The sequence below is a fragment of the Ictalurus punctatus genome, chromosome 15 (genome assembly GCF_001660625.3).
Source record: "Ictalurus punctatus breed USDA103 chromosome 15, Coco_2.0, whole genome shotgun sequence".
Lineage (NCBI taxonomy): Eukaryota > Metazoa > Chordata > Actinopteri > Siluriformes > Ictaluridae > Ictalurus > Ictalurus punctatus.
Window position 1 is genome coordinate 10,346,890 of NC_030430.2, and position 17,113 is coordinate 10,364,002.

At 37.6% G+C, this 17,113-nt stretch overlaps 1 protein-coding gene across 3 annotated transcripts in view; it reads left to right on the forward strand.

The window, feature by feature from the left end:
- slc2a4rg (SLC2A4 regulator) overlaps nt 1-17,113 on the forward strand; it is a 66,901-nt gene that overhangs the window by 39,192 nt on the left and 10,596 nt on the right. For all 3 annotated transcript variants that reach the window (XM_017486741.3, XM_017486742.3, XM_017486743.3), the window contains exons 3-5: nt 7,170-7,270; nt 10,611-10,852; nt 13,925-14,025. In XM_017486741.3, coding sequence (XP_017342230.1) covers nt 7,170-7,270; nt 10,611-10,852; nt 13,925-14,025 — 444 coding nt within the window. The remainder of the gene's footprint in view (nt 1-7,169; nt 7,271-10,610; nt 10,853-13,924; nt 14,026-17,113) is intronic.

Consider the following 17,113-nt stretch of genomic DNA (forward strand, 5'->3'; position numbering starts at 1 on the left):
CTCCTCACCCAGCATGTTTTCATCACTCCAAAACAAGCTAGACATGGAGTATTGTTTGTTTATGCACATAAAAATAAAATAAAAATCTATCTCCTCCTTCTTGTCCTGTGTCTATTTAGTTTGATTGAAATAGAGGTGCTTTCTTCATCTTTTATTTATACTTCTTGGTCTGTCAACTTTCTCCTCCACCCCTTTCTCCCTCTCTCCCTCCACCCCCTCTCTGGCTCTCTCTCTCTCTCTCTCTGACCCAATTTAAGGGGGAAAAACACAGTTTAGTCTTGGCTTGCACAGCAGCCTCAAACCAGTTTGCTCTGGATATGTAGCCATGCAGTTGAGCACTGGGAGGAGTTGGAACTTAAAGAAGCCCTTGAAGAAGCAGGCGTGTGTGTGAGATTGTGTGTTTTAGCTCTTTGTGTGGACAAATTTCGCCATAATGATTGTAATACATGATCATTTTGACATTGTGGGACATTTGGCCATTACGAAAAATGGTACACAATATGATGTGGTGTACATACCAATAAGTTGTTTTGTGTGAGTTTTTTTGTTTCCTTCCCCCATATCATATTTTTCATTTGAGCAGAGGCTCAGGTAGCAAGGCAGAGAAGAAATGCTTCATAGAACTGTCCAGGGGTGGAGAGAGGAAAGTAGAGGAGGGGTTTCTGATTATGTAACGCAGACATAGCTCAGTGCTCTTTTATTAGATTAGTAGTGATCTGGATGAATTGTCTATGAAGTGAGGGAAGTCTTGATGTGCGTTTGTGTAAGAATGTATCATCCCAATTTTATTTACTTAATTTCATTTCAATTTTAATTTAAACATATTCATGGTCAAAACTATATTATTTGTTATAGCTGTTATTCTGTTTTCTTTTTTTATTATGTGAAACACCTCATGAACCTGGCTTGTAACTCGCTCACTCACTCATTCACCCACCTACTCACTCATTCAGTTAAACTCAACCAAACACCCACCAACCCACCCACTCACTCATTCAGTCAAACTCTTTCACTTTCTCATCCGCTCACTCACTCACCTACTCATTCATTCACTTACACTCACTCACCCACTCATTCAATTACTCGTCCACCCACTCTCACACACTCACACGCACACGTTTAACACTCTGGATATTTTCCACCAGCGGCGCTATTGGCACTCTAATATAGAGAGCTGCACAGGAATGGGAACAGCAGTAATCGTGTGGATATTCACTGAATTACGTGAAAAAATTATATGGTAATAAAATTAATGCTAACACTGCAGTAATCGTAGTATAACCATTACTGGAAGCATGCACTTGTCACATTCACAGATCAAATTTTATCATATCTTTTTCATATTTAGGTGTTATGTATGCTGTCATATGGAAGATTAAGTATAAACACTGTATAATATCATATCATGCTATATTGTGCAGTTTATGCCCATAATCTAAATAAAATGTTTCTGAACATGCTACTGAGCATCTCACTGGATTAATGAACTTCGATCATATTTAAGCAGTAGTAACACGTTCATCATAATCTGACAGTCAGTAAGGACATTTGAATTTAGCTTTAATAGCCCAGTGCAGAAATAAATGCTCCACGCTTCACCTACACCGACACATAGGACTCGCATCTGACATGGTGTTAATTTCTATCAGAAATACATGATACTTTGTATAGGTGTTTCATTAAATATAATAAATGTCATGACAAAAAAAAGTTAAATGTTTGCATAGACTAAACTGAACCAAAAATGATTCAGCCAGATTTACGAAAGTTTCAGAAATCCTGTTTATTTATTTATTTATTTATTTATTTTGAGCTTTTGTGTGCGTGTTGATGAATTGCGTACCGTTCCGTGTTCCACCATGGTCCTGAAGAAACGTCATTTCGTTTCAATGAACACAAGCTATATAGAGGAATGACAATAAAAGCCCACTTGACACAACACAGGTGATTTACATGTAGTGATGCCCACAAAACTCCATAAAAGTGCTGTGAGCACAAAACAGTCAATCAGGGTAAAGCGTGAAGTGGAAGCTTTCTGACTTGTAATGAGCGATTAGAGAAAAACAGAAGCAAAAAATATTTAGATTCATTACTATTCCAATAAAAATATTTACTAATACTGTATATAATATTAATAATAATAATAATATATTTTTAATTAAAGCTAGTGCTAAACCCTCTGTTAGCTGAGGCATTTGTTTATAGCTTATGGCTATATGCAGACAGACAGACCCGTCCTCCGTTTATATGGAACTAGGGCTGCAACTAACGATTATTTTCATAATCGATTAGTTGGCCGATTATTTATTTTATTTATTTATTTTTCGATTAATTGGATGGGGGCAAACTTTCCGGTTAGTAAATCACTAATGTGTCCCATTTGAGACTATACTAACTATAGAACTATACTTCTAAAATTCATACACTAGACCAGTGGAACTCAACCTTTGGTGAGCTTTGGACCCCTTGCATATTTTGAACAATCCACAAGGACCTCCTCACTCCACAACAATTATAGGTTATGTATGTTACTTTATTTTATTAATATTTAACATTAATTATATTAACATTAAAATTGAATCAAAACATTTCAAGATTTTATTTTTTACATTTTATTGTTGGTGTGACATTTAATTTGACTCTCCGAATTATCCTTTGTTTATTTTATCCATCAATGTGACACTTGAACTTGTCTACCACTCAGGTTTTTGCAAATTATCATTTCAATTGTAAATAAATTTAAATTAAATCCATCAATGAACGATTATCAGATCAGCTAACATGATATTTGCGAATAACCAAATTGATTCATTTTAAAAGATCTCATTTGAATATATTTTGATACATTTAACAAAAAGTGTGTATATATATATATATATATATATATATATATATATATATATATATATATATATATATATATATAGGTTGATAAACAGTGCACTAGACGGTAGTGCAGAGTGCATAGAGTAAGTGTATAGTATGTCATTTGGGACACAACTTTAGTATTTACTCTCCGAAGCGTGTTTTCAGAACAGAACTAATGTGATGAGTAAACGTGCAGCGCGCAGACCAACTCATCGAGAATGAGATTCGTTGACAATGATTTTCATAATCGATTGTTATCGATTTTATTGATTAGTTGTTGCAGCTCTATATGGAACCATTTCTTTTGTCATAATTGAATGATTAGTTATTTTTCTTAAGTTATGGGTTTGTGTTGGCTCACTTTCTTTTTTTATATTCATTAATTAATGCCAATAAAATAAAATGGCTGGTTTTCACAAAATGTTCACAATGGGATTCTTAGACCTAGTGAACGAACATGAGGATGTGTTTTTGATAGAGACTCTGCTCTGGATAAGGGCGTCTGCTAAATGCTGTAAGCGTAATAAAAATAAGCAGTTTAAATATATTCCACAATATATTCCAAATATAAAAGTGCAGTAATCCGTCCAAGCTGGATACACATAAATCTATTTGTATCCATCTTGATAGTGTGGGATGAGCGGGAATAGTGATGGAATGGGAAGGGACTAGGTGGGGATGATGATGTTGTGTGCGAGGATGAAGTAGGGACGGTGTTGGTGTGGGCGGGGGACAAGGTGGAGATGGTGTTGGAGTGTGCAAGGATGAAGTTGGGATGGTGTTTGAGAGTCCAGGGATGAGGTGGGAACGGTGTCAGAATGTGCAGGGATGAGGTGGGCAAGAAACACTATGAAAGGGTCCTATAAAACATGCAGTTAGAACATTCATCCAGTCCCCAGTCCTTGTTGTTCATAGAACACGGTTTCACAAACCCTGCTATTGATTTACTAACATGGATAAACACACACTGGGCAAATAAAGCTGATAATCTGGCTGTACTGTGAACATACACCAGAGACTCTGAATCTGGCTACATGCTTGTTGTGATGGAATTTTCCTTTACACACAATCAGTTCTCTCTGTGCTACAGTGTGTTCAAGGCAAAGTCACATGAGAGAGAGACTGGTTATGTTTTTCTGTGCATTGCAGAGGAGGGGCCAGTTTGCAGGTAGAAGGAAGGAGGAAGTCTTGGTTAAAAATAATCATGTTTAAAAAATCATCAATTTTTCCATGCAAAACAAACTAGTCCTGAGGCATGCCACAGAGAAACTGCATTGTCATTGTTATATATATATATATATATATATATATATATATATATATATATATATATATATAATATATCTCTATAATATATCTCTATATCTCACCGGAATGAAAAAAGTATTGAACACACTAACTGAAATTTATTTAATTCTTAGTGGAGAAGACTTTGTTTGTAATGACTGCTTCCTGTATGAAGAAATTAATCTGTCGCAGTATTCAGATGTGATTTTGACTCGTTCTTCTAAACATATTGTCTTTTAAATCTTGTTCAATTGGATTCAAGTCAGGTGATTGACTTGGCCATTCTAACGCCTTGATTTTTTTTTTTCTCTGAAATCAATCGAGTGTATCCTTTGCTGTATGTTTTTGATCGTTGTCCTGCTGGAAGATCCACCCATGTCTCATCATCTTCATCATCCTGGTGGATGGCAGCAGATTCTGCTCAAGAATCTCCCGGTAAAGGGCTCCATTCTTCGTTCCTTCAATTACATGAAGTCTGCCAGTTCCATGTGATGAAAAACAGCACCACACCATGATGCTTCCACCTCCAAACTTCACTGTTGGTATAGTGTTTTAAGGGTGATGCGCAGTACCATTTCTTCTCCAAACATGGGTAGTATGTGTAGTATGACATACAAAAAGTTAAATTTTGCTCTCGTCTGACCAGACTTCCAGAATTCCATAGGCTTGTCCAAATGAGTCATAGCAAACTTTAAACGAGCTTCGACATGCCTTTTCTTTAGTAATGGAGTCGTGTGGGGTGAGTGTGAGCAATGGAGTTCTTTGCCTATTGTTTTCTCTGTGACTATGGCACCTGTTGCCTCCAAATGTTTCTGGAGCTCTTTCGGAGTGGTCCTTGGCTCTTGGCCTACTCTTCTGACTATTCTTCTGACTCCCTGTTCAGAAATCTTGCGAGGAGTTCCTGTGTGTGGCCAGTTGACGATGGGGTGATGTTGCTTCCACTTGTGGATAATGGCCCCAATGGTGCTTACTGGAAGATTCGGAAGTTTTGAAATACATCTCTATCCGATTCCATCAATATGTTTTGCAACTATAAGCTTGCAAAGGTCTTGGGAGAGCTCTTTGCTTTTACTCATCATGAGATGTTTCTTGTGTGAGATGTTTGAGATGTGACACTGAAAGCTATGCTGTCGGGAGTATATACTCCCAGAAGGGCCACCCAAGGCAGATAGGTCAAAGCTGAAGTACCAGACCAAATCTGATCCATTCGCCAATACGCATTGGACAAGCACGGCGAATTGACGTCCATTCCTGTTGTATGCTGACACAAACGAAATCATGGCCCTTATTCCCCGGAGGCCAGCGAGCACCTACCTACGGCAGCGGGAAGAAAAGCTCAATGGCAGAGGGTGTTAAAAATCGCCGGGTACATTTAGGCTGCTTACAGACTCTGAACCAAGGAACGCTAAATATTAGAACTATGAGAACGAATGACCGACTCGAAGAACTAATGCTTGAACTTGAAAACATCAATTGGGATATAATAGGCTTGGGTGAAATTCGGCGCAAGGATGAAGAAATTTTTGAACTGAAAAGTGGTCATATCCTTTACTACAAAGGCAACACATCAGGTAGAACAAATGGAGTAGGATTCCTAGTAAACAAAAGACTAAATAACAATGTGGTGTCATTTGAAGGAATATCAGATCGAATATCAAAACTCACGGTTCAGCTAACCAAAAGATATACAATGCAAATCCTGCAGGTGTATGCACCAACTATTAGTCATGATGATGAAATGGTCGAAAGATTCTATGAAAATATTTCTATGCACCACAATAATACCACAAACCATTTCAAAATAATAATGGGAGATTTCAATGCGAGAATTGGCGATCATCGAGAGACGAAAATAACTGGTCAACATGGTTTTGGAACAAGAGATGAACGAGGAACCAGACTAGTCGAATTTTGTACTTCTGAGCAGCTCTACATTATGAATTCATTCTTCAAAAAGAAACCGATAATGAAATGAACTTGGAAAAACCCAAATGGAGGAAAAAGTGAAATCGACTAAATATTATCAAACAAAAAGGATATCTTTAAAGATTGTTGCCCTATCAACCGATTCAATGTAGGGAGTGACCATCGTCTAGTACGTGCTAAGCTAGGAATAAACTACCACAAAGAACGAACAAAATTAATTCAACAATTATCAACAAAAGTCAGTGCAGAACAATTATTCATAAAACAATTTTACAAAAATTATATATATACATATATATATATATATATATATATATATATATATATATATATATATATATATATATATATATATATATATATATATATATATATATATATATGGGGGTTACTTAATTCAGACAGATCCAATATCTTGGATACAACAAGGAAACTGAGATGGAACCACCTTTAGGTCTGCATGTTTTGTCAGGCTGTAAAAGATAAGAACAATACTCTAATAACTCTAACAGTAATGTATACTTATCTTTAATAATGGTCTTTGAATGAGCCTGTGGAATAGAAAGCACGGATGCAGGATGTGTCATACCTTATAGCCTCGATTCTAACACGATCTGTGTTATATGTGCATATGCACTTCCTAAATTCTGTCTATACCTGGCCAAGTATGCAGCTATAATCAAGAAAATAATGCAAACACACTGATACAGGCCTCATGACTTGTATGATGCAGTGACATATAATCCAGTATGAGATGCACAAGAAAATTCTGTAGTACAAATAATGTTAAATTCTCATTTAACGTTATTCAATTTTAATTCAATTCAGTTTTATTTGTATAGTGCTTTTAACAATGGACGTTCCAGAGCAGTTTTATTTTTAAAGCTGAAAGTCTACACTTCAATCACAGCTTGATTGCTTCATTTCAAATCCATTGTGGTGGTGTACAGAGGCAAAAATATGTATCTGTCAATCTGGCAATTTGATAATATAGCTTTGATAGCTTGTCACTTCAGTATTTTGAGCACAGACTTGAACCCTCCCTCTCCCTGTCTCTCCCTCTCTCTCCCTCTCTCTCATATCCATAGGAAGCCCTCAGGCCATGCTGATAAGGAGGTGATGGCAGCTACTGTCTTGACCACTCTGTCCACAAGCCCTCTGGTGCTCAACCCTTCTTCTGGTGCCTCGGGTAGGTACTAATGCTCTGCTTATCACCTCTAATTTATCACTGAAAGTTTAAGATTGTATGTAGCGTTTTTTTTTTGTTTGTTTTTGTTTTTTTTTAAACCATGAACACTGATATAACAAAGCTGTTGAAATCATCACCACACAGATGTCTGTTGTTGGGCCCCAGGATCAGGGGCTATGTCATACCATAGTTAAAGTCAGCCAAACTGTATTTACATTACGTGGTAAAATGTTGGTTAACTGTAAAATGGGATAACAATAATAGATCAATAACATTACATTATTTAATAAAGTAAAATATGCATGGAGCAATTTTTAAGCAGCAGTCCTCAGAGCACAGAGTGAATCGCTTATAGGAAAAGGTTAAGCACAGGCTAAGTGAGTGCAGAGGAGAATTCAGTTCAATCCAATTTTATTTGTTTAGTGCTTTTAACAATGGACATTGTCACAAAGCAGCTTTACAGAAATAAATACATTCAGGATATAAATTCTATGATATATGTATGAATGTATGTATGAATTTATCGCAAAATGAAGTCAGAGGCAACAGTGGCAAGGAAGAACTCCCTGAGGCAATATGAAGAAGAAACTTTGAGAGGAACCAGACTCAAAAGGGAACCCATCCTCATCTGGGTGACAACAGTACATTACATTACAGTTTTCACACGAAGTCTCTTTTGACTATTTGTGCCAATTGCAGTCCTACAGCTATAAAAGCAATTGTAGTCCTAGCCATCATAGCATAACTGTTCATATGAATTGTGGTCCAAAGCCATCTTTTTTTTTTTTTTTTTTTTTGTGGCACCATCCTCAATAATATCAATGATCTTCAGTAGGGCCGTTTCTGGCCATTATGGCACCATAGGCGAGATTCCTGTTGGTCAATGGTACAGGTAGTAAAACTTGAGAAAAATAATGGTCAGTTCTCCAGCTCAACATTCTCATCCCAGCTAGTAGCTTAATGTTTTTTTTGTTTTTTATGGAAGCTGTGGTAATTTACCTGTCAATGTATGACATGATCAGACAAAAACTTGGATTTATCATAAAACTTGCCTTGGGTGTTATCACTGTTTGCAGGACTACCAGAACGGCAAAATATAAAACTTTATGGCTATCTAATACGAGACTAGGCTAGTTTGGTCTCGCTAGCCAAGCTAAGCTATCTAAGCTATAATTGTATGGATTTAGCTGCTACAGTGCCCTGCAAAGTATGTTATCTGTCCTTGTGTCCTGCTCATATAATATTCACGTAGCTCGGAACTTCTATAGACATTTACACACCTTGTTTTCCTGCTCAGCATGAAATGTTATAAATAAATAAATAAAAATCGGTGTATATCCATTTTCCCTCACACTGACTGTGTGAGCAGGATTGAGACTTGTCAGCCAATAAGACACAAGTATTTCCACATATTTTCCTGTAAACCCTGTCTGATTGGTTTCACCTGTTCACTGAAGATAAAATTACAACACTTCAGTCTTCTTTTATTGACATTCAGTTACTTAGTGACAAACTGCTCACTGTGTGAATTATTCACTACTGAATTATTCAGGGCTAAAGAAAAAATCTTCGGGGCTACAGTCCTGAATGCCCAGGCCAGGTACTCTTTCTTGTGGGTGGGTGAGTCGGTTGGGGGCAGGGGTGTTGGGGTGCCCCCAAGCTGGTGGCGCCTAGGCAACCGTCTAGTTTGCGTACGCTTGGAAACGACCCTGATCTTCAGGCTGTCCATGTGGGGCCAACCTCAGCAGCGAGTGATTTCCAATTTATGTGAACTCCAACCAGAAATAGGGCATCAGAATGGATAAGGTATGTCTGGAGAGCAGAAGGAGTCAGGATCACTGGTATCTCTGGAGTAGCATGTGTAGCGAGACAGAGAGAGGGAGAGATTATTAGGTGTCCTTAATGTCCCTTAATGGTTAAGGACAATGTACTTTACGTGCAGAGTGCAAACAGGGACTCCAGCAAGATTAGCTATGACCGCATAACTAAAAGGGAAAGCCAGAAGGGAACACGGACATGAGGGCGCCCTGGGACATAAGCAGCCAGCCACTTCACCATCAACAAACCTGAGTGAACAGGTGAGTGGGGGAGCGCAAGATCCAGACATTCCAGTTCACCACAACTCTCTATGCCTGTGAGCCCTCCAGATCTGCTCCTTTACCTAAGAAAAAACTATTCACAAAAGGTTGACTAAAAAATTCGTTTTCAGTCTGGACTTAAACACTGAGACTGTGTCTGAGTCCCAAACACTAATTGCAAGGTTGTTCCATAACTATGGGGGTTTGTAAGAAAGCTCTACAAGCTCTCTGTAGCCTTCACTATTCGAGCTGCCAACAAATAGCCTGTACCTTTGCAGTGGCGGATCATAAAAGACCAAAAGTTCACTCATGTACTCTGGTGTGAGACCATTCAGTGCTTTATAGGTCACTAGTAGTATTTTATAATCAATGCCAAATTTGATTTGGAACCAGTGCAGTGTGGATAAGATAGGGGTGATATGATTATATCTTCTGGTTCTAGTAAGGACTCTTGCAGCTGCGTTCTGGACTAACTGGAGCTTGTTTATGCTCCTACTGGAACATCCAGACAATAAGGCATTACAACAATCCAACCTATAGGTAACAAAAGCATTAACAATTTTTAATGCATTGTGTAGTGAAATTATATTAATTACCTTAGTCATATTTCTAAGATAAAAGAAGGCTATCCTAGTAATATTATCTACATGAACTTCAAATGAAAGACTGGAGTCAGTAATCACACCAAGGTCTTTTACTGCTGCACTGACAAAGGTCACCCAGAGTTACTTTGTAATCAGAAAACTTACTTCTAGCTGTATGTGGTCCTAGTACAAGTACTTCTTGTCAGGGTTAACAGGAAATTAATAAGCATCCAGTGTCTAATGTCATTTACACATTACTCAACTTTATTAAGCTGGTGGCGGTCAACTGGCTTTGTTGAAACATACAACTGTGTCATCAGCATAACAGTAGAAGCTAATACCATGTTTATGAATAATTTTGCCCAGAGGTAGCATATATAAAGAAAAGAGAAGTGGACCTAAAACAGAACCTTGCAGAACACCAAAGTGGGTTTACCTTAGTATGCACACTTATCAATATATTGTATTGATAGTGCACTGGTTTGATTTGTTGTCATTGCAGAATAAATACATTTTAATATTTTATTTGTGTTAATATCGTTTCGTGAAGCCTGTATCAGGATATGTCTCATTTTGTGGTTTTAGTGTACCATCTCATGCCTAATTGCCAACCTCTACATCTTTGTGTCCAGAGACTAATGGATATTGAATGCAAAGCTCTCTGGGTCCTTCTGGCAGGTGGAGTATTAGAGACATCCAGCAGGGGATGGAAGGAGAGTCTGTCAGCCAGCTACAGCAGCTCAACCAGTGGCAACTGGAGCTGGGATGCTAGCGACCAGTCGGTGCCCTCCACACCATCCCCACCCCTCTCCAATGATGTCAACAAGAGCTTCCTGGCCTATTCACAGGGAGAGGACAACATAGAGGAAGCAGAGAGCACCCACTTCCTGTTTGAGGACCCTATTCGCCGGAAACGGAAGGTAGGAATGCGAAGTAGTCCTAATTGAGTGGTGGAAACAAAACAAGGTGCATTTTTCCACATCTTATTTTCCACTTCGAAGGTGGCAACCTGTAACCTATTTCATGGCTAAAGATATGTACAGTGGAGAAATAAGGGTTCTTCCATGTAGATTTGTATAAGATTTCGTGTACTGTGTGGATGTAAGTCATGTTCTTTTAATAAGTATTTAAATATTTAAAACAGTAATGAAATTTTTTTAATTAGTCTGCATTATTTAGAATGATATTCTTTAAAAACTGTGACGATGTTATTATTAAATTCTATATCGTGATAATTATTAAGATCAATCCATTTAGAAAAAATTTTTAAAAAGATTTTTGTTCACCCAGCTCTACAGCAACATCAGACAAACATGGGAGACAATCTAAACAGGATCTATATAGAGTGTGAACACCAATCAAGCCATAACATTAAAACCAGTGACAGGTGAATAACATTTATTATCTTGTTACAGAGGCAACTGTCAAGGGATAGGATGTATTAGGCAGCAAGTGAACAGTCCATTTTTGAAGTCAGTGTGTTGGAAGCAGGGAAAATGGGCAAGGGTAAGGATCTGAGACTTTGATATGGGCCAAATTGTGATGGTTAGACACACCTTGGGAGCGAAGGCTAGCCCATCTGGTCCGAGGAACGGTTCAGAAACGGTTTGAGGAACATGACAAAGAGTTCAAGGTGTTGACTTAGCCTCCAAATTCCCCAGATTTCAGTCTAATTGAGCATCTATGGGATGTGCTGAACAAACAAGTATGATCCATGGAGGCCCAATTTCGCAACTTACAGGACTTAAAGGATCTGCTGCTAACGTCTTGGTGTCAGATACCAAAGTGCATCTTCAGGCATCTTGTAGAGTCCATGCCTCAAAGGGACCTATACAATATTAAGCAGGTGTTTTAAAGTTATGGCTGATTGATGTAAATAGAGTGTACAATATACAGAAAACTATGCAAGCATAGTGATGGCCAATATGTGCAAATAGATTGGAGTGCAAGAGTCCATAGAGAGTAATGATAATGGTGTATAGATAGGTTTGTACCAGAAGACGTAAGACATATAAGATATAAGAGACATAGGGGCAACAGCAGACAGTACAAAAAAGTGGTCTATTGATGCAGGTGTCTACAGTTATATTTGTGTAGATTGTCCAGGCAATAGAGATATTTTTCTTCTGAAAACTGTTCTTGATTATCTAGTTAAACTACATGTATTTATACGATAAATGTTGAAGGTGTGTAAATGTGGAAGTGGGTTATGCTCACAAAGCCCCATGATTGGTTACTGTCATTCTTATTGAGAGGGGAGAGTGTAATGACATCCCTCCCACCTAGATAACAGCACAATTTGACTCTCCTGGCATTCAAACTCTTCTGATTATAGCATGAACACTTTTCTGTTATACCATACAGGAGCCTACTGTGTTGGGTAGGAGAACCCAGCTAAAGGTGTTGGATGATTGGAGACTGCTACTGGATATGTTTGTGATGTTTTGGGCTTACTTGCTAGCAACAAAGCAAATCTTTGTGGCCACCAGACATGTCTGCTGAACTAAGGCCTCTCTGCTAGCAAGTCATTTATCTAAAATGTGTTGAAAATCATATTTAACTATAAAGCAGTACTATGCACTGTTTCCTGTGCATATACAAGGGGCTCTGTAAAATGGGAGTGATTGGACCAGTTCTGGCACAACATCTTAAGGCCCTGAAGTTGTGTTTAATGAATACTTAACTTAATAATGTACCAAAGTGTTTAGAAAGGGTTAATTCATCAACCTAGAGAAACCAGTTTGTGCCTCTATTTTTTTTTTCTTTCTTACTGCTTTTGAAAGATAACATAGATACACACCCACACACTTTCCCTAGTACTGGCAGTGCAGGCCGGGACTTGTTTCTGTGCTCTGTGAGAAAGTAGGGAAATTGACTCATTCTGTCTTTCCTCTTTCTGGTCAGCTGGAAAAATAGTATGTTGATGTTGATAAACAAGATGAGGAGATGTAGAAGGCGTGTCACATGTACCTCAATCAGATGTGTGCAGTGAGGTTTTTATATTCATTAGTTTTAGTGCAATATTATTAGGTTTGTTGTGTTGATCCTATAGTAGCTAAGAAGCAGGAGCTGAACATGCTATTGTGTGTGTGTGTGTGTGTGTGTGTGTATATATATATATATATATATATATATATATATATATATATATATATATATATATATATATATATATATATATATATATAAAGAATATGAGCTGTTGTGTGAAAGGAAATGTGTTGCAAACAGGATAATCAAACCCCCACAGTGATTTAACAATGACTATCTAAACTAGACTCTCTGTCCCCCCCCCCCCTCTCTCCCTCTCCTTTAGGCTCTTTCAGGGTATTTAATGCTTTAATAACAAAAAATTGACAAATTCTTGAATTTAATAGGACTAGAAAGTAGTTCTGATATTCTGTTCATTCATGGATTCGTTCAATTTCTTTGAATGTTTGAATTTCTAGATTGGTCACATTTGAGATTAATGTTAAATGCCTATATATATATATATATATATATATATATATATATATATATATATATATATATATATATATATATATATATATATATAAAAATCATTTTTGTTAAATGTTTTTAAAAAACAACAACAAAGTATTTAATACAAAAACTTTGCCAAACTAATGGTTAGTAAAAAGTATTAAATGGGTATACAATATGATTAGTTTTGATGAAATGATGATTGGTTGTTTTTATCACTCTTAGAAGCTGCAAATCTATAGTATTCAAGTCTGATTATCCATAGAAACAGGATATTGCATCTTGAGATCATTGCCATCTGAGATCATTCACACCTACAGGAGGGGAGTCACACATGCATAAAGCTCCATATGAAGAAAAAGAAAAACAGATCAGGAGTTGAATATTAGGATAAATTAGACAGGTTTAGCAAGTGAGAGGAAGAATGTCAGGGGACACACATACATCTTAACATATGATTCCGTCTTATGCACTAAACTTTTTTGTTTCTCTTGGTTGCGGTCCAGAACTCCATGAAGGTGATGTTCAAATGTTTGTGGAAGAACTGTGAAAAGGTCCTTAGTACTTCCTCAGGGATTCAGCGGCACATCCGCACTATACACCTGGGGTATGTATCCATTAGTGAAGTGATAACACAGAAATGATAGAATGGAGTGGGAAAAGGGGATGGGTCCCTAGGCTACTTCTCCAACACAAACCAGTTTAAATCGGGTCTGTGGTTGCATATGTGGTTGGACTACATGCTAATAAATATTCATTGCACATTATGAATTTATCCTTTTAAATATATAAAAACAGACTTTTCTTTCAAGTTGTACAGTATACTCCTGTTATATACACCAATGAGCCAAAACATTATGACCAATCACAGATGAAGCAAATAATGTTGATTTATCTCCTAACAATGGTACACATCAAGGTCTGGGATATATTAGACTGTAAGCGAAATCTGTTCACGTGATGACATGTCAGATGTAGTAGAAATGGGCAGCTGTCAAGACCTAAGCAACTTTGCTTGCGTTGGTCCGTCACTGAAACGGCAAGGCTTGTGGGATGCTCTTGGTCAGCAGTGGTGAGTACCTACCGAAAGTGGTCCAAAGAGGACAAACCATAGGTGTTGGGTGACCAAGGCTCATTGATTCACAAGGGGAATAAGGGCTGTCCCGTGTGGTGAGAACCAACAGAAGTCCTACTGTGGCACAAGTCACAGATCATTTTAATTAGGGTTAAGGATGTGTCACAACACACCTTGTGTATGGGGCTGCACAGAGTGCCGGTCAGAGTGCTCATGCTAGTCCCTGTACACCACTGAAAACTACAGGTGGGCATGTGAGCATCAGAACTGGACCTTGGAGCAATGGAAGAAGGTTGCCTGGTCCGATGAGTCACGCTTTCTTTTATATCACATGAATGGCCAGGCACGTGTGTGCTGTTTACCTATGGAAGTGATCACACCAGGATGCACTGTGGGAAGAAGACAATGTTTATTTAAAGAGGGCAATGTTCTGCTGGGAAAACCTGAGTTCAGGCATTCATGCGAATGTCAGTTTAACACATGATACCTTCCTAAACATCATAGCAGAGCAGGTATGCCTCTTCACTGGTTTTCTCCAATGACAGTGGAATCTTTCAGAGGGATAATGCACCTGCCAAACTTCACACATTGTTCAGGAATAGTTTGAGGAACAGAATGAGTTCAAGGTGTTGCTCTGGCCTCCAAATCCCAATTGATCATCTGTGGGATGCGCTGGAACAAGAAGTTTGATCTGTGGCAGCTCCACCTTGCAACATGACTTAAAGGATCTGCTAACTTCTTGGTGTTCAGAGTTCTTATAGAGTCCATGCCTTGCTGATTTGGCAGCACGCAGAGGACCACCTACATATTAGGCAGGTGGTCATGGTGTTTTGGATCATCAGAGGTATGCTCCATTATATTTTTACGCAAAGTAATAAACCTCATAATAAGATTGGTATTTAGAAACACTGAGTGATCATGATTAAATATCTAACAGAAACAAAATGAGTTGTAAATTAATACAACAGTCAATAATACATAATCCCATTAATCTGTAAAAGTACATATTTAAATATATTTAAATAAAAGGGTTCGATCACTGCTAAAAGTTTGAGATCTGCTGAGTTAGTTAATTTTAGCTAATTCAAAAATGATATATGAACTGCAAATAATTGTGCAGATTTAGTATTATATTTAGGTTCATTTAATTAGCGGAAGTAGATTTAGAAAAGTCTAGTTTGTCACTTTATGATACAGTTTAAGTGTGCTATCTGCTTACACAACTCCATTAAGGGAAGCAGAGGCTTGATAAGCTTAAGAAAACATTCTTTGTGGACTAGGCAGCATGTTTTTATAGCCTCCTGTTGCTACCCAGCTTTTCCTCTGTAGGTATCATGTGTATATTTTACAGTGTGGTCTTCACTGCCCCCTCCTGACTAGTGAGGCTAAATAGTAGTCCTGATTTTGGAGGGATCCTGCATCATCAGGAAAGCAAATTGTCACATGATCTCGCTACTAAACTTTTTTTTTTTTTTTTTTTACTTCTTCAGCTTGACATACTATGTAGCATAAAGTAATGTTTTAATTACAGGGGAAATCTTCCTTATGTTAGCTATATTAGAAACTGGAAATTATCACCTCGAACAATATTAGAGGTGATGATTTCTAGGACAACCAAGCTAGCCACATGGTAAGTAAGATCCAGCTTTGTTTGTTTCAGTTTTATGACATAGTAGCAATGAGAAGCAACATAACTAACCAGCTACCTAAATGTAGCATAGTGCTAATGCTGTTTGTGGTGCCGTGTAAGTGGTAATTTGCAAGTTGATCTTGTTGATCTCGGCATGTTCGATGTGCAAAGTGGGGGTGGGGGGGGGCATGGACACCTATACATAAGTGTGTCTTTTGTTTGCTCTGTCAAAAGCTCTCCAAAAAAAAGCTGCTTTAACATGCTCTGACAGACAAACAAAAAACACACTTTCATGGAGGCGGCCATCATTTTTCCCCCCACTACGCACATTGAACATGTCAAGGAGGGAAATTACATTATTACAACTTGCAAGTTACCACTTACAAGGCACCACGAGCGCAGCATTGGCACTATGCTACATTTAGGTAGCTGGCTAGTTATGTTGCTTCTCACGGTTACTATGTCATAAAACTGAAAAAAGAAAGCTGGATCTTTCAGCTTGCCACAAGGTTGGCCTAGAAACCATCACCTCTACTAACACCAGTTTATTTTTTAGAATAATATCAGAAGGTTTGTCCTTTTGCTCACTACAAATATTATGAAAATTAAATCTGGAACAACAAATTTTAACAATGTAAGCAGTAAGTCAAACTTGATACTTTTTCACCTAAATTAAGAAAAAGATTTACTGCTTTACTATTATTAAAATATCATAATATAGCTAGTCAGGTTTGCAGGAAATCTAGCTAATATTCACTATTTTATTTTAATTAATTAATTAAAAACCAGCAACCAGGAAATTAGTGTGACCTTTTGTGTTTGTGGATATTTCATATTGGTTTCTTGTATCTGTAACTTTGCAGATAAGATGTATGAACCTGAATTTGACTGGTGTGTGTTGATTTTAGATATTGTTGATTAGGTTTTGGACTTCAAAGCAAATCTGAAATCAGTCTTTGTGCATTTTGTGTGTGTGTGTGTGTGTGTGTG